The sequence below is a fragment of the Rhinoderma darwinii genome, chromosome 1, assembly GCF_050947455.1.
Source record: "Rhinoderma darwinii isolate aRhiDar2 chromosome 1, aRhiDar2.hap1, whole genome shotgun sequence".
Taxonomy (NCBI): domain Eukaryota; kingdom Metazoa; phylum Chordata; class Amphibia; order Anura; family Rhinodermatidae; genus Rhinoderma; species Rhinoderma darwinii.
Window position 1 is genome coordinate 50,636,529 of NC_134687.1, and position 22,772 is coordinate 50,659,300.

The window sequence follows — 22,772 nt, forward strand, 5'->3', positions numbered from 1 at the left end:
TAATATTACATTATTACATGTAGTACAGTCTAGTAGTATAATTATATTACATGTAGTACAGTCTAGTAGTATAATTATATTACTACGTTATTACATGTAGTACAGTATAGTAGTATAATATTACATTATTACATGTAGTACAGTCTAGTAGTATAATTATATTACTACGTTATTACATGCAGTACAGTATAGTAGTATAATATTACATTATTACATGCAGTACAGTATAGTAGTATAATATTACATTATTACATGCAGTACAGTATAGTAGTATAATAATGCATTATTACATGTAGTACAGTATAGTAGTATAATGCTATTATTACATGCAGTACATTATAGTAGTATAATATTACATTATTACATGTAGTACAGTATAGTAGTATAATATTACATTATTACATGCAGTACAGTATAGTAGTATAATAATGCATTATTATATGCAGTACAGTATAGTAGTATAATTATATTACATGTAGTACAGTCTAGTAGTATAATTATATTACTACATTATTACATGTAGTACAGTATAGTAGTATAATTATATTACATGTAGTACAGTCTAGTAGTATAATTATATTACTACGTTATTACATGTAGTACAGTATAGTAGTATAATAATGCATTATTACATGTAGTACAGTATAGTAGTATAATGCTATTATTACATGCAGTACATTATAGTAGTATAATATTACATTATTACATGTAGTACAGTATAGTAGTATAATATTACATTATTACATGCAGTACAGTATAGTAGTATAATTATATTACATGTAGTACAGTCTAGTAGTATAATTATATTACTACGTTATTACATGCAGTACAGTATAGTAGTATAATATTACATTATTACATGCAGTACAGTCTAGTAGCATAATATTACATTATTACATGTAGTACAGTATAGTAGTATAATTATATTACATGTAGTACAGTCTAGTAGTATAATTATATTACATGTAGTACAGTCTAGTAGTATAATTATATTACTACGTTATTACATGCAGTACAGTATAGTAGTATAATATTACATTATTACATGCAGTACAGTCTAGTAGCATAATATTACATTATTACATGTAGTACAGTATAGTAGTATAATATTACATTATTACATGTAGTACAGTCTAGTAGTATAATTATATTACTACGTTATTACATGCAGTACAGTCTAGTAGCATAATATTACATTATTACATGTAGTACAGTATAGTAGTATAATGATATTATTACATGCAGTACAGTATAGTAGTATAATTATATTACTACGTTATTACATGCAGTACAGTATAGTAGTATAATATTACATTATTACATGCAGTACAGTATAGTAGTATAATTATATTACATGTAGTACAGTCTAGTAGTATAATTATATTACTACGTTATTACATGTAGTACAGTATAGTACCATAATATTACATGTAGTACAGTATAGTACCATAATATTACATGTAGTACAGTATAGTAGTATAATATTACATTATTACATGTAGTACAGTGTAGTAGTATAATATTACATTATTACATGTAGTACAGTCTAGTAGTATAATTATATTACTACGTTATTACATGCAGTACAGTATAGTAGTATAATATTACATTATTACATGCAGTACAGTATAGTAGTATAATAATGCATTATTACATGTAGTACAGTATAGTAGTATAATGCTATTATTACATGCAGTACAGTATAGTAGTATAATATTACATTATTACATGCAGTACAGTCTAGTAGCATAATATTACATTATTACATGTAGTACAGTATAGTAGTATAATGATATTATTACATGCAGTACAGTATAGTAGTATAATTATATTACTACGTTATTACATGCAGTACAGTATAGTAGTATAATATTACATTATTACATGCAGTACAGTATAGTAGTATAATTATATTACATGTAGTACAGTCTAGTAGTATAATTATATTACTACGTTATTACATGTAGTACAGTATAGTAGTATAATATTACATTATTACATGTATTACAGTCTAGTAGTATAATTATATTACTACGTTATTACATGCAGTACAGTATAGTAGTATAATATTACATTATTACATGTAGTACAGTATAGTAGTATAATAATGCATTATTACATGTAGTACAGTATAGTAGTATAATGCTATTATTACATGCAGTACATTATAGTAGTATAATATTACATTATTACATGCAGTACAGTATAGTAGTATAATTATATTACATGCAGTACATTATAGTAGTATAATATTATATTATTACATGCAGTACAGTATAGTAGTATAATAATGCATTATTACATGCAGTACAGTATAGTAGTATAATATTACATTATTACATGCAGTACAGTATAGTAGTATAATATTACATTATTACATGCAGTACAGTATAGTAGTATAATAATGCATTATTACATGTAGTACAGTATAGTAGTATAATGCTATTATTACATGCAGTACATTATAGTAGTATAATATTATATTATTACATGTAGTACAGTATAGTAGTATAATATTACATTATTACATGTAGTACAGTATAGTAGCATAATATTACATTATTACATGCAGTACAGTATAGTAGTATAATATTACATTATTACATGTAGTACAGTATAGTAGTATAATGATATTTATTACATATAGTATAGTGCAGTAGTATAATTATATTATTACATTTAGTAGTATACTGATATTATTGCATTACATGTAGTATAATAGTATAAGTACCTGTCCACATCAGGTTTCCGTTCATCGGTTCTGTTCAACCTTTTCGTCGGAGGGACCGATGAACGGAAAGCCGAACTATAAACTATAGCTTCCGTTTGCATTACCATTGATGTCAGTTGGTTTCCGTTTGTTTGCATTCTGTAGAGTTTCCGTTTTTTTCATAGAAACAAAGCTTAGTCGAAGGAAAGGATGAAAGAAACCGATTAATGGAAACCAAACACTGATGTGAGCAGGTCCTAATTATATTATTACATGTAGTACAGTATACTGATATTATTACATGTAGTAGAGTATAGTAGTATAATTATATTATTACATGTAGTACACTATAGTAGTATAATTATATTATAACATGTAGTACAGTCTAGTAGTATAATTATATTATTACATGTAGTACAGTATAGTAGTATAATGCATTATTACATGTAGTACACTATAGTAGTATAATTATATTATTACATGTAGTACACTATAGTAGTATAATTATATTACATGTAGTACAGTATAGTAGTATAATGATATTATTACATGTAGTAGAGTATAGTAGTATAATTATATTATTACATGTAGTACAGTATAGTAGTATAATGCATTATTACATGTAGTACAGTATAGTAGTATAATGATATTATTACATGTAGTAGAGTATAGTAGTATAATTATATTATTACATGTAGTACAGTATAGTAGTATAATGCATTATTACATGTAGTACAGTATAGTAGTATAATGATATTATTACATGTAGTAGAGTATAGTAGTATAATTATATTATTACATGTAGTACAGTATAGTAGTATAATGCATTATTACATGTAGTACACTATAGTAGTATAATTATATTATTACATGTAGTACAGTATAGTAGTATAATGATATTATTACATGTAGTACAGTATACTGATATTATTACATTATTACATGTAGTAGAGTATAGTAGTATAATTATATTACATGTAGTAGCGTATAGTAGTATAATTATATTATTACATGTAGTAGCGTATAGTAGTATAATTATATTATTACATGTAGTACAGTATACTGATATTATTACATTATTACATGTAGTACAGTATAGTAGTATAATTATATTATTACATGTAGTACACTATAGTAGTATAATTATATTATTACATGTAGTACAGTATAGTAGTATAATTATATTATTACATGTAGTACAGTATAGTAGTATAATTATATTATTACATGTAGTACAGTATACTGATATTATTACATTATTACATGTAGTACAGTATAGTAGTATAATTATATTATTACATGTAGTACACTATAGTAGTATAATTATATTATTACATGCAGTACAGTATAGTAGTATAATTATATTATTACATGCAGTACAGTATAGTAGTATAATTATATTATTACATGCAGTACAGTATAGTAGTATAATTATATTATTACAATAGTTAATGTAGTACAGGAGAGTAGTATATTTATATTATTACATGTAGTACAGTATAATACGTTGTGTATATACACAGTATAGTATGTTATACTGTTAATAGTATAGTATGTTATACATAGTATAGTACAGTTCAGGATAGTATGATATATAGCATAGTTTGTTATAGATAGTATAGTACAGTTTAGGATTGTATGTTATATATAGTATAGTACAGTTCAGGATAGTAGGTTACGTATAGTACAGTTCAGGAGAGTAGGTTGTATATAGTATAGTAGGTTACATATAGTATAGTACAGTTTAGTATTGTATGTATAGTATAGTATGTTATATTTAGTACAGTATGAAACATATACTATAGTACAAGTCAGGATAGTATGTTATATATAGGATAGTATGTTATTTAAAGTATAGTATAGTTCAGGATAATATGTTATATAGTATAGTACAGGTCAGGATATTATGTTATATATAGCATAGTATGTTATGAATAATATAGTGTATTATATAGTAAAGTATGTTACATATAGTATAGTAGAGGTCAGTATAGTGTGTTTTATATAGTATACTATGGTACATATATTATAGTACAATTCAGGATAGTATGTTATACAGTATATAGTATAGTGCAATTCAAGATAGTATGTTGTATGTAGTATAAAACATATAGTATAGTACAGGTCAGGATAGTATGTTATTTATTGTATAGTGTGTTATGTTTAATATAGTGTATTATATAGTAAAGTATGTTATGTAAAGTATAGTACAGTTCAGGATAGCATGTTATATATAGTATAGTATGTAGGGCTGGACAATCGAAAAATAATCTAAATCGAAATTCAGCGCAATTAATCAACCTCATCTTGCGAATTTCGGGTTTATCAATTATTTTCTCCCGGTTTAAACTGTATCTGTATATTCAGGACACAGATACAGTTGAGTCCAATGGTAGGGCAGGGGACCAGAAGGTCCCTACTTTACCATTCACTATGTATCGCTGGATGTGAGGCAATAACGTCATTGCCCCTGTCTGCGCCGTGCTGCAAAGACCAGAGGAGCTGTGGGATCTCCTCCAATCGTCATTGGAACAGGGTTAGGCCTCATTCACACGGCAGGGTTTCCCGTCCGGGTGCCGGCCGTTCATAAATCGGCCGGCACCCGGCTGCATTAGGAATGATAGACCCCTAATGGGGCTATTCACACGACCGATTTTTTGACGGCCGGAAAATCCGGCCGTCAAAAAATAGGACATGCTCTATCTTTGCCCGGACACCCGGCCGCCCGGCTCCCATAGAAGTCTATGGGGCCGGGTATTACACGGCCATCACCGGAATGTGTTCCGAGTGATGGCCGGGTTTCCCGGCGCTTGCGCTCTATCTCCTCCTCCTCACAGCGCAGAGTGCATGTGAGGAGGAGGAGTTGATGCCATTCTGACGAATGGCATCGCTGCACACTGTGTTGCAGGGCCGGGGTGTACAGCAGGTGGAGGGAGCGCTGCGCTGGCTCCCTTCCCCTGCTTGTTAAAAGCACCCTGGCTCGGCGACACCTTAGATGGCGCCGCTAGTAGCAGCAGCTGCTGCGGCTGCTACTACTGCAGCGACGCCACTATAGCAGAGCGGGGAGGTATCTCCCCGCTCTGCTATGTGCTAGCCGCACTTTAGCTCCTTGAAGGAGCGGAATCCCCGTGTGTTCGGGGATTCCGCTCCTGGACAGAGCGCTTGATGTCTCTGTCCATATCTGGGCAGTGACATCAGGGGAAACTCCTGAAGCGGAATCCCCGAACACATGGGGATTCCCCTTCAGGAGCTGCCGCTGATGTCACTGTCCGGATCTGCCCGGCCCGGCACGGATGCATAACTTTATGCAAACCGGCCGGGCAGAATGGCCGATTTTACCGGCCGGCACTCGGGCTCGGACCCGACCCGGTCGTGTGAATCCCGCCTTAAGTGAGTATGTATATTATTACTTTTATCAGGCACTATTGCGGACAGCTGTGGGGGCATTGTACAGCATGGGGACAGCTATGGGGGACTTTATACTGTGTGGGGTTCAGCTATGGGGGCATTCTACTGTGTGAGGGCAGCTATAGGGGCATTATACTGCGTGAAAGTCAGTTATGTGGGCATTATACTATGTAGAGGCAGCTATGGGGGCATTATACTGTGGGGAGGGCAGTTATGGGGGCATTATACAGTGTGGAGGACAGTTATGGGGGTATTATACTGTGTTGGCAGCTATGGGGGACATTCAAGTCTGGGGCAGCTTTGGTGACATTATACTGTGGGGGCAGCTATGGGGGCATTATACTGTGTAAAGGGCAACTATAGGGGCATTATAATATATGGGGGCAGCTATGTGGCATTATTCTGTGAGGGGAGCACTGTGGGGGCAATATACTGTGGGGACAGTGTCGGGGTATATATATATTTTTTTTTTGTTGTTCCTTTAAATGCTTTACCTTTATGACAATTCACTTTAATAACAACTACTTAAATTCTAAAAATAGACAAATCTAAATTTTACTCATGATTATAAAGTGCATATGTTGTCTCCAATGACTTGTGTACAAAAGTTATTGTCACGTTGGGTTTGTGGACCCACTGGGCCGTACCGCCTTGGTGGTATGGCAGCTGGCCAACAGGGCGCAGGTCACAGTCTATAGTTCGTATAGGGTACCTGTGGCAGCTCGGACAGTAGCAAGACAGGCTCGGCTGGGACTAGGCAGCAGGTAGACATCCGGTGTGAAGTAGCAGGACAGGCATGGACTACAGCACAGCACGGCACTTGACCAGGATAGCACGGGATACAGGATACAGGTACGGGGAACACAGGGAACTGGAAAACACTATGAGACCATTTGCATAGACAAACTAGGATACGACAAACCACGCTCAGGCATGGGAGGAAGGGGCTGGACCCTTCTTATAGCCCAGGGTGCTCTAGGAGCAATCAGCTCAATCTCCCACCTGCGTGCGCTTTGGCTTCTTAAGTCTGGACAGAGCTCGCAAGCGCACCCTGGTGGTCACTGTGGAACAGGATGGCCGTATGTGCAGACATCTCTGGAGAGAAGGGCGTCGACTGGATGGAAGGAGTTCGTGGTCAGCGACCACGGACGTTACAGTATTCATCCTCTTACGCCCCCTAGTCTTGGGACCAGAACGAGAGAGAAACTTCTTAATGAGGGTAGGAGCATTGAGATTCCAATCTGGCTCTCAGGACCTCTCTTCTGGACCAAACTCCTTCCAATCTACTAAATTAAAGGTTCTTCCTGTAAAGGATCTGCCAGACACAGCTTCTGTGTCGACGCCCGTGGGTAATCAGTCTGCACCTGCTCCTAAGTCTGAGAGAGTGACACGATCTTCTACCAGTCAGGCTAGGAGGCTGAGGAGTGGGAGAGCCTATCACAGCCTGGCCAGACGGAGCTCGCTCCCGCCCTCTGTCTATTTATACCTGCATTTCCTGCTCCTCCTTTGCCTGTGATTCTTTTCTGTTTCCTGGCTCTGCTGCTCCTGCTATGATTATTAACCATGCTTCATTTTTGACCCTGGCTTTACTGACTACGCTCCTGCTCTGCGATTTGTACCTTGTGCACTCCTGGTTTGACTCGGCTCGTTCACTACTCTTGTTGCTCACTGTGTTGCCGTGGGCAACTGCCCCATTTCCCTTAGCTTCTGTGTACCCTTGTCTGTATGTCTGTGGTGCACTTATTGAGCATAGGGACCGTCGCCCAGTTGTACGCCGTCGCCTAGGACGGGCCGTTGCAAGTAGGCAGGGACTGAGTGGCGGGTAGATTAGGGTTCACCTGTCTGTCTCCCTACCCCGTCATTACATAATCACAGGCCCATATACCTTTTCTACCCTGGTCCCTGACACAACTATGGACCCCCTTGAGACCCTGGCTCAGCAAATGCAGGGCCTCTCCCTACAGGTCCAAGCCCTGGCTCAGAAGGGCAACCAGCATGATGCTACCCTGGTAGTGCCCCCCACCTCACCTCTTGAACCCCACCTCAAGTTGCCTGACCGGTTCTCAGGGGGCCGGAAGACTTTTTTCTCCTTTCGGGAGAGTTGTAGGCTCTATTTCCGTTTAAAGCCCCACTCCTCAGGTTCTGAGAGCCAGCGAGTGGGTATAATTATGTCCCGGCTCCAGCACGGGCCCCAAGAATGGGCCTTCTCCTTGGCTCCTGACGCCCCTGAACTTTCCTCTGTTGATCTTCTTTTTTTTTTCCGCTCTCGGGCTCATATATGACGAGACTGACAAGACTGCCTTTATGTAGAGCCTTCTGTAAAAAGTTGGAGATTGATCTGTCCTTCTCCTCGGCCTTCCATCCTGAAACTAATGGCAAAACTCAGAGGACTAATCAGTCTCTAGAACAATATTTAAGGTGTTTTATCCCTGACTGTCAATATGATTGGGTCTCCTTCATTCCCCTCACCGAATTTTCCCTTAATAACCGGGTCAGTAACTCGTCAGGGGTCTCCCCCTTTTTCTCTAATTTTGGGTTTCACCTGGTAGTTCCAACAATCCCGAGGTAGATGTCGTTCATCAGGAATTGTGCACAGTCTGGGCCCAGGTTCAGAAGAACCTAGAGGCGTCCCAGAGCATACAAAAGACTCAGGCAGATAGAAGACGTTCTGCTAACCCCTTGTTTGTGGTCGGGGATCTGTTGTGGCTATCTTCTAAAAATTTGCGCCTTAAAGTCCCGTCCAAAAAATTTGCTCCCCCGATATATAGGGCCGTACAAGGTCATTGAAGTCCTTAACCCTGTCTCCTTCCGACTGGAGCTACCCCCGTCTTTTCGAGTACACGACGTGTTTCATGCCTCCCTCCTTAAACGCTGCTCCCCGTCCTTGGCTCCCTCGAGGAAACCTCCGGTCCCTGTTCTCACCCCTGAAGGGGTAGAATTCGAGGTGGCCAAGATTGTGGACAGCAGGATGGTCCAAGGCTCCCTCCAGTACCTGGTCCATTGGAGAGGATACGGGCCTGAGGAGGGGACTTGGGTACCCGCCCGGGATGTTCACTCTGAGGTATTGCTCAGGAGGTTCCATCTTCGCTTCCCCAATAAGCCAGGTCCACCTAGAAAGGGTCCAGTGGCCCCTCTTAAAAGGGGGGGTACTGTATAGGATCTGCCAGACACAGCTTCTGTGTCGACGCCCGTGGGTAATCAGTCTGCACCTGCTCCTAAGTCTGAGAGAGTGACACAATCTTCTACCAGTCAGGCTGGGAGGCTGAGGAGTGGGAGAGCCTATCACAGCCTGGCCAGACGGAGCTCGCTCCCGCCCTCTGTCTATTTATACCTGCATTTCCTGCTCCTCCTTTGCCTGTGATTCTTTTCTGGTTCCTGGCTCTGCTATGATTATTGACCTTGCTTCATTTTTGACCCTGGCTTTACTGACTACGCTCTTGCTCTGCGATTTGTACCTCATGCACTCCTGGTTTGACTAGACTCGTTCACTACTCTTGTTGCTCACTGTGTTGCCGTGGGCAACTGCCCCATTTCCCTTAGCTTCTGTGTACCCTTGTCTGTTTGTCTGTCGTGCACTTATTGAGCGTAGGGACCGTCACCCAGTTGTACGCCATCGCCTAGGACGGGCCGTTGCAAGTAGGCAGGGACTGAGTGGCGGGTAGATTAGGGCTCACCTGTCTGTCTCCCTACCCCGTCATTACACTTCCTCTTACTTTTTTAATGTCAAGGATCTCCTTAACCTCGAAGGTGTCTGAAGGACCGCTGGAGGCAACCGCAGGGCTAGGAGTCTTGGTAAAACGGTTCAGAACCACCGGTTTCATGAGGGAGACATGGAAGGAGTTGGGGATCTTGAGGGTTGTCGGCAGCCAAAGCTTGTAGGCGACAGGGTTGATCTGCTGTAGAATCTCGAAGGGTCCGAGGAACCTGGGAACAAATTTGTATGATGGCACCCTCAGTCGAATATTCCTGGAGGACAGCCAGACCTTCGTGCCAGGAAGAAACTGAGGAGGTTCTCTTCTTCTTGTGTCCGCCTTCCGCTTCATGTGGTCGACCTCCAGCAGGATGGAGGATCGAGTCTGCTGCCAGATCTGCAGAAATTCCCCAAAAGCAGCATCAGCAGCTGACCCCTCGAACGTATCAGGCACCGGGAGAGGAATTTGTGGGTGTTGGCCATAGACAATGATGAACGGTGTATTCCTTGTGGTCTCGCTGGTGTGATTATTGTATGAGAATTCAGCCCATGGAAGCAACTGCACCCAGTCATCATGCTACTTGGAGATGAAGTGGCGTAGGTAGTTCTCCAAGATCTGATTGATTCTCTCGACCTGACCATTGGACTGAGGATGGTAGGCCGAGGAAAAGTCCAACTTTACACCTAGGAGTCTGCAGAGGGCTCTCCAGAACTTCGAGGTGAACTGAACCCCCCAATCAGACACAATATGCCGCGGCAAGCCATGTAGGCGGAACATGTGTTGGATGAAAAGCTTGGCCAGTTGAGCAGAAGGAAGACCGATCAGAGGAACGGAAAATCGATCACCACCCAGACAGTACTGCATCCAGCAAGGAGAGGCAGGTCAGTGATAAAGTTCATAGCTATATGCTGCCACGGAGCATCGGGCAATGGGTAATGGCTGGAGCAGGCCGGCAGGTCTGGAGTGAGCGACCTTGTTAGCTGCACACACTGAGCCGGAAGAAACAAAGTCCATAATAGAACCTCTCTGGAATAGGAGTCCACCAGCACCGACAAAGGATGCGTCCATCTCCAACGAGAACTGTAGAGAAACATCTGGATTATGGAGGATAGAGGCTGACGTGAAGGCACTCTTCAGGCTATTGAATGCAGAGTCTGCCTCAGTCCACACCTTGGCATTCATTCCCTTCTTAGTGAGGTTAGAGATAGGAGATGTCAGTGAGGAGAAGTTTGGAATGAACTGTGTGGAAAAATTGCCGAATCCCAGAAAGCGCTGTATGTAACTCAAGCCTTGAGGGCGTGGCCATTCCAGGACAGACTTTACCTTTTCAGGATCCATCTCGAGACATTGATTCGAGACAATGTAGCCCAGGAAGGGTAGAGCATCTTTTTCAAACACGCACTTCTCCAACTTGGCGTACAGACAATTCTCCCTTAACCGCAGCAAAACTTGACTGACATGTCTCTGATGCGTCATAGGATCTGGAGAAAAAAATCAAGATGTCATCAACATAGACCACAACACAAACATAGAGGAGGTCACGGAAGATGTCATTACCGAACTCCTGGAAGACCGCGGGAGCATTACACAGGGCATTACTAGATATTCATAGTGTTCCTCACGGGTGTTAAATGCAGTCTTCCATTCGTCACCCCGGCGAATCCAAATGAGGTTGTAAGCCCCACGCAGGTCTAGCTTGGAAAAAATCTTGGCACCACGTATACGATCAAACAGTTCTGAGATCAGTGGCAACGGATACTTATTTTTCACCATGATCTGGTTGAAACCCCGGTAGTCAATACATGGATGCAGGGAGCCATCCTTCTTCTTGACGAAGAAGAACCCGGCTCCTGCCGGGGAGGAAGACTTCCGTATGAAGCCCCTCTCCAAGTTCTCTTTAACATAGGCGGACATGGACAGAGTCTCTGGCAAGGAGAGAGGATATACCCTACCACGAGGAAGGGATGCACCAGGAATCAGCTTGATAGGACAGTCATACGCCCGGTGTGGGGGCAGTGTCTCCGCCTCCCTCTTGCTGAAGACGTCCGAAAAAGCAGCATAATGAGCAGGCAATCCTGCCAATGACCGGGGCAGAGGAGGCTGAGCTGAACGAATCTGCACCAGGCAACGGCCTTGACACTCGGGCCCCCACTGGAGAACCTCCCCAGAGTTCCAGTCTAGGACTGGGGCATGTAGTCTGAGCCAAGGCAGGCCCAGCAGCACGGGGTTAACGGCCTATGATAAGACATAGAACGAAGGCAAACATTCTGAATTATTGCATGGGAGCCATTTAGATGGCTGCCATCCATGCAATACACTGATAGCCTATGGGCTTCTGCGCACGAATGTGGGGAAACTCGGACATGAAACTCGCACAAATATAAAGTTTATACATTAGTAATAAAGATCCCTCCACTTCCTATACCACTACAGTCTCTCCATTACATGACAGACAAGGTATCGTTATATATTCTTGTTATTACCCAGATTAATACCCACTTTTTTATACCGACAATATAGCACAAGGGCGTCCTATGGAAATGCAGCGCCAGGGGTATAACTGCTGATATTACATAACATTAGGCAGCATATTGTCGCCATTTAACCAGGTGAGTGATCACACCGGGAGTGAGGCGATGCAGACCAGTCCATTGTACAGGCAAATAAATCAGCATTCATAAAAACGAAACACAGAGAATTCAGAGCAGTACAAGGGAATACATTCACACGGCATATTTTCAGGTGAATTTTGGTGTGTAAGGCTATGTTCACACGGAGTATTTTGCTGAGTTTTTTGACGCGGAAACCGCGTCGCAAAACTCGGCAAAAACGGCCCGAGAACGCCTCCCATTGATATCTTCGGGCGCTTCCGCCTCTGACCTCCCATTGACTTCAATGGTAGGCAGGAGAAAGCGTACTTCTCGCTGTTTTATGCCCGCGGCACTCAATGGCCGCGGGCGAAAAACGGCGCGAAAATTCGCCGCAAAAATCGGCGTGCAGGGAGAGGAAAATCTGCCTCAAAGTTCCAAACGGAATTTTGAGGCAGATATTCCTCCCCCAAAATACTCCGTGTGAACATAGCCTAAGACGCTGGTATTACGCTCCGAAATACTCGTAAAATGTGCCTGCAAATAGCGACCTATTGATTTCCACTCGAAATACACTGTGTAGTTGAAAAACGCCTCGTAAAAATACGACATGTCACTTGAAGCGTTTTACAAGCTGATTTTTCCTATTTCCCCTTGACATGTCAAATAACACTTAGAAAATACGCCTCAAAAAACGCTTCAAATGCAATTGTAAAAATTAAAAATGCTTTGACAATCAGCTCCAAAAATGCCTGGATTTCAGAGGATGTTCTCTTTTGAAGGCTGTGTTCACACCACGAAGTAGAACTGAATGAGATCCGCGGCAGAAATGCGAGACCGATCATTAGATTTGTGCCTTGCGTTTTGCAGTAAAAAACAGACGCGTTTCTGTGTGTAGATTAGCCCTATTCAATGGGAATAATCTGCATGTGGCTGCCCGACGCTGTTTTCGTAGTAGTGACCTGTTACTTTTTTTTAATTCAGCACGGTGGTTTGCAGTTCTGCCTGCTGTCATTTCTGTTTCCCATTGAAAGAAAAGGGAGACTTTTTACAAGCAGAATCCAAGCTGAGTCCACCACAGAAATGTGTTGGAATCAGTGTGAGTTTTTCGCCATGTGAACAAGGCCGAAATCGGCTTTGGATTTTTCAGCCTGAACATACGCCGTGTGAACATAGCCCAGCCTCCAATACCCACCCAATCTAATTTTAGGAATTCCTCGTGGATGCATACATGACTATTCACGTGAATGATTTGTGGCGTTCGCTGTGAAGCGTCTATAGTTGTACAGCAGTGACCATGTGCCGAGTGCTTTCCTTCAGCTGTTGTCACAAATCCCCCACAGTCCTCTTCTGCCAGACATTGTGTAATGTGACTACAGTATAGAAAATGTACTTCATCTGGTTACTCCGGATTAGGAGTGTTCCCCACAAAAGAGTAAGGCCTCATGCACTCGACTGTAGCCATGTGCACGGCCATGATGTTCGGGTCGGCTGGCAGTGGAGTGTCACCCGCGAGCCGCCTGCAAATCGCGGGCCGTGCACATGGCCGCGTGTATTATTTTCTATGAGCCCGGACCGCAGAACACGGCCGTAATAAGACATGTCCTATCTTTTTGCGGTTCAGGCTCTGCGGCAATGCATGGACCGTGGAAACCACGGTCGTGTGCACGGGCCCATAGAAATTAATGGGACCTCAATTCACCAGTGGATTTTCGGGATAATTGTGGCCGCAAAAGCACGTTCGTGTGCATGGGGCCTAAAACATCACACCACTTATTGTTTTTTCCAGCAGCAGCCATTTAGTGACATTTGTACGATACATTGTTTCCTAACAATGGCTGCCAACATGTAAGGCTACACTCACACGAGCATATTAGATTCACGGGCGTGAAAAACGCGCATAAATCTGGTACGTGTGATCAGTGTGCTTTGCAAGTGGCATGCATTATTCACTCACAAAGCACATTTTTTTTTTTCAATCTAATTGATGCGCAAATAGTGCACCGCACACGGATGTGCCTTGACCTCAATGGGTGCGTAGGTGCGTGAAAATGCACCAATATAGGACATGCAGTAAGTTTCGCGCAGCACACGGACGTTATTCACGTTCATGTGAATGGGCCCTAACTGTAGTGTCCATGCTAAGGGCCTGTTCACACAGAGTTTTTTTTGAAGGCAGAAAAAAATCTGCCTCAGAATTCCTTCAGGAATTGAAGCTAATGCAAGAACCGCAGGCAAATAATGCAGTGATAAATGCTCCGAGTCAAGCGCCGCAGGTTTTTTCTGCTTCCTATTGATTTCAATGGGAGGTCAGAGGCGTAAACCGCGGCATGTCCAAACCCCCTCTGCCTCCCATTGAAATCAATGGAGGGCGATTTCGGATGTTTTTTGGTGCCGATTCCGTCGCGGTTTCCGTATCCAAAAAATCTGTGTGAACTGACCCTTAATGAAACGGCAACATAGTTAAAATAAAGTTTCTTATCTCTGAGGTGAGGAGGGGACTGCTGGTAGGGAAGAGATCCTCTTTCTGCTTCATTAGGCCCCAGACACACGACCGTAGTTTTCATTGGTGGTTACGGATCAGGTAATTACGGATGAAATTGCGGACCCATTCATTTCTATAGACACCTCTCCATATATTTACGGATGTCTGTCCGTACAGTCTAAATGATCCGCAAAATATAGAACATGTCCTATTCTTGTCAGCAATTGCGGCACGGACTCGCCTATAGAAGTCTATGGACGCTTCCGCAATTGCGGACGGCTGTGGATATGTATCCGTAGCCATCAGATCCATATTTGCGGACAGTAAAAACCCTTACGGTCGTGTGCATGAGGCCTTACCCAAGGACTATTGACCCTGGCAGCGGCATGGTTACAATTTGGTGCTTCATGTTTGCTGCTGTGGGTGTCTCTACCAGAACACGAGGCTGCTATGGAGCCTGTGGTGGGACGTAAAGGTGAAACTTCATTCTTCTGGGCCCCAATGCATAATATGTAGCAGGGCCCCCCAAATACCATGTGCTCTTATAATGCTGGTGTATTCTTATGTGGCAGAGGGGTCTATGGGTTTCCTCATGCACCAGGGCCTGGGTGCAACTGCTACCTCTGCGCTTCCTATAACTACACTACTGGTGCAAGGTGCCCGGCACTGAAATGCTTCCCCCGTTTGATGTGGTGCTGTCACCGCTCACTGTATACAAGTGTATACAGCTACCATTGAGTTGAATAATAGCTGTATATAAGTCATACTGTATATAGCTCCCCCTAGTGGTGGCTGCATTCTATCAGAAGTATAACATTTCTCAGATCCGAAAAACTCAGCTCCGTCCACAGTACTGATATATTATTAATATGCAAAGAATTTTGGACCGAAGAAGGGAATGATACACGTTAATCAGAAAAGCAGTAAGACATTTTGAGAGGCTCATTTGAGGGGCTCGTGTGGGGGATGGGGCCCATTGTGAGTCCTGTTATAGGGCCTTATGATTTTGTGTATACCACTTATTTTTTTCTTGTTGTATTTGCCAAAACTGTCATGGAATTCAAGAGACTAAAAGCTTTGCTTAACTTTCTAACTTAAACACTTATCTCAGTTAAGTTTGTTAAAAAAAAAAAAGTCTAAAAAACAAAACACTGACTGAACGACTCACGTTTGTGGTTAGGCAGGCACCAAGGTATAAGGTCTCCTTCACACATAATTTTTCTGCATTTTTCATGGGGTTTTTAACCCCTTCCCGACCAGCCCCCATAGATTAAGGGGCTGCAGCGCTGGTCCTTGTGCCTGCAGCCCGTTACTCTACGTGTGCTCCTAACGGAGCGCACAGGCATTCCCCTATGCCCGACATCTCTCAGGACTGGCAGGGAAGACATTGGGTCGGATCACAGCGGTGATCACTGCCGATTAACCCCTTAAATGCGGCGGTCAATAGCGGCAGCCACATTTGAGGAGTTACAACAACATCGGCACCCCGCAACACATTTACCGGGTGCCGATGGTTGCTATGGCCATAGGCAGGACCTAATACACTCCCTGTCAGTGTGAAACTGACAGGTATAATACCCTGCAATACATAAGTATTGCAGGATATTATAGCAACAATCCAACAGTTGGATCTTCAAGTCCCTAATGGGACTAAATTAAAAAAGTAAAACAATATTTACAAAAATAAAAAAGTAAAAGTTCCAAGTAATAAAATAAAAAAATCGCCCTTTTCCCCTTTATGAAGTCCTTTTATTATTCGAAAAAAATAAATAAACTATGCATAATTGGTGTCACCGCATCCCTAACGGCCTGTACCATAAAAATATAATGTTATTAATGCCGCATGGTGAACGCTGTAAAAAAAATAATTAAAAAAAAACTATACTAGAATTGCTATTTTTAGTCACTTCAGCTTCCAAAAAATTGAATAAATAGGGATCAAAAAGTTGCATGTACCCAAAAATGGTATCAATAAAAAATACAGTTTCTTCTGCAAAAAACAAGCCCTCAGACGGCTTTCTTGGTGGAAAAATAAAAAAGTGATGACTCTTAGAATACGGCAACACATAAACGAAATATTTTTTTAAAACCGTGATTTTATCATGCAAACGTTGTAAAACATAAAAAAAATATATACATATAGTCTCGCGGTAATCACATCGACCCGCAGAATAAATTAAATATGTCATTTATAGTGCACTGTGAATTTTATTCTTTTTTTCTAAAGTTGTATATGAAATGCTGCAATGGCGCCATCTAGTGTGCATTTCATTAATAGCAATGTCATGTCAAGTTTCTACATTTCTGTAGTTCGCTCTAAATTGCTGTACAAACGTTATGCTTCATTTTGTGAAAATGAATGAACTTTTATAAGCTACATGCTTTTTATTTTCCAGATTAAGGATATAGTTGGGACAGCGAACAACAGGATAAACAGGACACGGTATCGTAGACTATACAATATAACAAGCTCTGCCATTCCTAGCGATACATGAGAAGACAATGGACAGTTTACAGTTTCCTGAATCATTTGCTTGGGGAGCAGCAACAGCGGCCTATCAGATTGAAGGTAAAAATGGAAGCCACCAGCAACGTTCTTATCTTATCCCATCCGTTGTTCATTGGAGACATGGCAAGTGTTAGAAAGACAGACATAAATCTTGGCTTCAATGGCTGTTTTTTATTAATTTGTCACATTAGAGCCATAATTTGCTCCTTTTTTTGATGCAAGAGACAAAAATCTGTCCAACAAGCTTGAAAATGTCATCCACCATATTGTAGTTTTCAATCCGTTATTGGACCGTTTATAACACAAAATAACTCTGAATTATTAAACGGTATTAAAAGTGCCTGCTGTATCGCGGCGTGTTGTCATGGCAGACTGGGGGCCTAATGAAGACCCCCAGGTCTGCCATCTTTGTACTTCTATCAAGGGCTTCAAATGAGACTGACAGTGTATAGTGCAAGCGTTCCAACGATGGCTGCTTCAAGCCCCCTAGGGGGACTAGTAAAAAAACAGTTACGTTTTATTTTTAATGGTCCAAAAAAAAGTATTAAAGTAAAAAAAAAAAAAAATGTTCCCTATTTTTCCTAGTTCACATACCTGGTATCGCCGCGTCCGTAAAAGTCCAAACTGATACAAAATAACATTTAATCCGCATGGAGAACGCCGTAAATAAAAAAAAGTAAAACACCCAAATTGCTGTTTTTTGGTCACATGTACCCCAAAATAGTAGCAATAAAAACGACAGCTCGTCCTTCAAAACATAAGCCATCACACCGCTAAATAGACTGAAAGATAAAAAGTTATGGTTCTCAGAATATGGCGGCACAAAAAATTTTTTGTTATAAAAGTGGTAAAACATTAAAAAAAAAAAACATAAATTTGGTATCGCCGTAATCGTCTCAACCCATAGAATAAAGTGAATATGTTGTTTTTACTGCCTGACGGACGCCATAAAAAGCGAAACTCCCCAAAAAAATGACGTCATTTTTGTTTTTTTGCCCATTCGACCTCACAAATATTTTTTTTTCAGTTTCCCAGTACATTATGCAGTACATTAAATGGTGCTATGAAAAACCACAACTTTTCCCGCAAGAAACAAGTCATCATATGGCTATGTTGACTCACAAATAAAAGAGTAATGTCTCATGGAAGGCGGAGAGGAAGAAATAAAAATGAAAAAATGAAAATTGGCCGTGCACTTAATGAGTTAAAAAGAAAAAAATAGGCTACAAAGGTTCACATAGTTTTTAACCGCTATCCTACTACTGAACGACTATATAAGTGGCAGCTATAGGCATTTAACTGTGGTAAAAAAAAAAGTTACACAATATTCCTTAAATCCAATATAAATTTAGAGGATTTCCCGGAATACACATTGCACTGCAGGAACTTTGCCTCTCCATTTTGCTAATCGTGGGGGTCGACACAAAAGCCTTCAATGTGTATTCCTTGTATATCCATTTAAGAGTTCTCTCTAAGGATCTGTTTACTGTCTACTTCTTATTTGACTTGTGTGGTAGGTAGGAGAGGTTGTTGTTCGCAATGCCAGCGCCCTGCTGCCCAAATGGAGCCCAAATTAATGAACAGGAAGCCGCTTGTCGACTGGAATTTATCAGATTTACATGACGTATCATAAGGATTATTTATAGGTCTTCTGCTAAGTTCCAAAAATGCAAAGAACCCCCTTATTGAGGCTCATTTGCCATTGCACATGTGTGGCAGCTTCCTGTTTTTCTCACTGGTAATTTAGTTGATTGTTTATATAATTAGTCTTTTCTTTCATGGAAATTGCTTCTCCGTGGGGGGGGGGGGTATCTTGTGTTTTCAGATAGAATTCAATCTGAATAGGCAGCAGTGTAAAGAATGAGGGAGGAACAGCAGACATTGGTGAGACAGGATGTGGTACTCAACTACTTTTAGCAAATCTCCGCTTACCAGGGTCTGTCCTCAGGTGAAGGTCTGAGCTGAATACCAGTAGTAAATATTTGTAACTAGTGGCACACAACCCCCTGTAGATAGTGTTACTGTAATGTCCGTGGCTGCGGGCTGTCAGCTCCAGCCTCCCGCTGACAGCCGCAGCCACGAGTCGGCAAGCGCTGGCCCCAGCCTCCTCAGGAGACGCCAGCGCTTGCACCCACTCACCTCTGCTGGCCTGCTTCAACCTCTGCCTGTACCCAATGCCCCCTGGCAGCACATTGCGATGGACTTCGTCACAGACCTTCCCCCCTCAGCAGGATGTAACACTGTCTGGGTGGTGGTGGACCGGTTCTCTAAGATGGCTCATTTTATCCCGCTGACCGGCCTACCTTCTGCTCCTCGTCTGGCAAGTCTCTTCATCCAGCACATCTTCCGCTTGCATGGCTTGCCTCGTCACATTGTGTCCGACCGGGGGGTTCACTTTACCTCTAAGTTCTGGAGAGCCCTCTGTAAACTCCTGGATGTGAGATTGGACTTTTCCTCTGCCTATCACCCCCAGTCCAATGGGAAAGTTGAGAGGATCAACCAGATCATGGAAAATTATCTCCGCCATTTCATCTCTTCACAGCACGATAACTGGGTACAGCTTCTACCATGGGCCGAATTTTCTTACAACAACCACACAAGTGAGTCCACCACTTCCTCTCCGTTTCACATCGTCTACAGTCAACATCCCAGAGTCCCTCTTCCTGTGTCGACTTCATCCCAGGTTCCCGCTGCTGACTTTGCATATGGGGACTTCCTGCAAATCTGGCAACAGACCCGGTCCTCTATTTTGCTGGCAGTAGATCGCATGAAGCGAAAGGCAGATACTAAGAGAAGAGAGCCGCCTCAGTATCTTCCGGGGACTAAAGTCTGGCTGTCCTCTCGGAACATTCGCTTGAAGATGCCCTCATACAAGTTCGCTCCCAGGTTCCTTGGACCATTCGAGGTCCTGCAGCAGATCAACCCTGTCGCCTACAAGCTTCGGCTGCCTCCTACCCTCAGCATTCCCAACTCCTTCCACGTCTCCCTCCTGAAGCCTGTGATGCTAAACCGCTATTCCAAGACTCCCAGCCCTGCGGTTGCTTCCAGCGGCTCCTCGGACATCTTTGAGGTAAAGGAGATCTTGGACACCAAGAGAGTGAGAGGAAAGACCTTGTATTTGGTGGATTGGAGGGGGTTTGGTCCCGAAGAGAGGTCCTGGGAGCCAGAGGAGAACCTCAATGCCCCTACTCTTCTAAAGACGTTTCTCTCTCGCTCCGGTCCCAAGAAGAGGGGGCGTAAGAGGGGGGATACTGTAATGTCCGTGGCTGCGGGCTGTCAGCTCCAGCCTCCCGCTGACAGCCGCAGCCACGAGTCGGCAAGCGCTGGCCCCAGCCTCCTCCTCAGGAGACGCCAGCGCTTGCATACACTCACCTCCGCCGGAGCCCGCAGGGTGCGCGCGCACGCTCGTCCCCGCTCTTAAAGGGGCAGCGCGCGCACTGGACATCTTGAACGACCTTTGACCCGTGAGTACCCTGGGCTATAAGAGGGGTCCAGCCCCCTAGTTCGATGCCTGAGCGTTGTTAGTTTTCCCAGTCTGTCTTGCAAATGGTCCCTTAGTGTTTCCCGTTCCTGTTGTTACCCGTACCTTGTTCCCCGTTCCTGCTTCCCGTGCTTTGCCCTAGTATCTAGTCGTGCCACGTCCTGTGTCATCTGCCACGTCCGGAGGAATCTGCCACGTCCGGAGGAATCCGCCACGTCCGGAGGAATCCGCCACGTCCTGTGTCATCTGCCACGTCCGGAGGAATCCACCACGTCCTGTGTTATCTGCCACATCCGGAGGAATCCGCCACGTCTGGCGCAACTTGCGGCTCCTGTGTCATCCGCCACGTTTGGCGCCATCTGCTGCACCCATCTCATCTGTGTAAAAGCTGCGGCCACCATCTGGACTATTCAGGTACCCTTGTGCGGGACATTGTATTTCTGGGGTGTCCTGTTTGGCCCGCTGCCTCCCCACTTCGGCGGTACGGCCTAGTGGGTCCACTAACCCGCTTCGTGACAGTTACACTCAGCCCCCCTTGTAGATAGTGCCACACTCAGCCCCCCTTGTAGATAGTGTTACACTCAGCCCACCGTGTAGATGGTGCCACACTCAGCCCCCCTTTTAGATAGTGCCACTCAGACCCCCCCCTGTAGATAGTGCCACACTCAGCCCCCATTGTAGATAGTGCCACTCAGACCCCACCTGTAGATAGTGCCACACAGACCCGCCCTTGTAGATAGTGCCACACAGACCCGCCCACCTTGTAGATAGTGTTACACTCAGCCCCCCTTGTAGATAGTGCCACACTCAGCCCCCTTGTAGATAGTGTTACACTCAGCCCACCGTGTAGATGGTGCCACACTCAGCCCCCCTTTTAGATAGTGCCACTCAGACCCCCCCTGTAGATAGTGCCACACTCAGCCCCCCTTGTAGATAGTGCCACTCAGACCCCCCCTGTAGATAGTGCCACACTCAGCCCACCTTGTAGATAGTGCCACACAGACCCGCCCTTGTAGATAGTGCCACACAGACCCGCCCACCTTGTAGATAGTGTTACACTCAGCCCACCTTGTAGATAGTGTTACACTCAGCCCACCTTGTAGATAGTGCCACACTCAGCCCACCTTTTAGATAGTGCCACTCTGACCCCCCCTGTAGATAGTGCCACACTCAGCCCCCCTTTTAGATAGTTCCACACTCAGCCCACCTTGTAGATAGTGCCACACTTAGCCCACCTTGTAGATAATGCCACACTCAGCCCCCCTTGTAGATAATGCCACACTCAGCCCCCCTTGTAGATAGTGTCACAAAGACCCGCCCTTGTAGATAGTGCCACTCAGACCCCCCCTGTAGATAGTGCCACACTCAGCCCCCATTTTAGATAGTGCCACACAGACCCGCCCTTGTAGATAGTGCCACACAGACCCCCCTTGTAGATAGTGCCACACACACCCTGTATATGGTGCTACCCAAACAAATAAAAAACTTAAATATACTTAATTGGCCCCATTCCCTCACTGCAGGCCTCTTCAGCCACGGAGCTTTTATGGACCTTTTGCGCGCGCAAAATGCAGCGTTTTTTCGGGCACAAAAAGCACACGCTCGTGTGAATCCGGCTTGACTTCAATGGGTGGGTGATGCGCGAAAAACGGGCAAATATAGGACATGTCGTGAGTTTTATGCAGCGGACACACGCTGCGTGAAAATCACGGACAGTCTGAACTGCCCCATTGACTAACATAGGTCCGTGCGACTCGCGTGAAAATCACGAGCGTTGCACGGACGTATTATACGTTCGTCTGAATAAGCCCTAAGAGAAACCCTCCAATGAGAATGAACCATGTAATGCTTCCTTGTCTGGATTATTGGACGTCCCGTTATATCTAAATAGTGATTAAA

At 43.1% G+C, this 22,772-nt stretch overlaps 1 protein-coding gene across 6 annotated transcripts in view; it reads left to right on the forward strand.

Annotated features, from left to right (window-relative positions):
• LOC142749990 (cytosolic beta-glucosidase-like) overlaps positions 1-22,772 on the forward strand; it is a 93,974-nt gene that overhangs the window by 22,108 nt on the left and 49,094 nt on the right. For 5 of the 6 annotated variants that reach the window (XM_075858669.1, XM_075858677.1, XM_075858710.1 and 2 more), the window contains exon 2: positions 17,280-17,452. In XM_075858669.1, coding sequence (XP_075714784.1) covers positions 17,386-17,452 — 67 coding nt within the window. In that variant the 5' untranslated portion in view covers positions 17,280-17,385. Of the gene's footprint in view, positions 1-2,893; positions 2,957-17,279; positions 17,453-22,772 lie in introns of those variants that run through there. The other variant, XM_075858685.1, reaches the window with a different exon arrangement.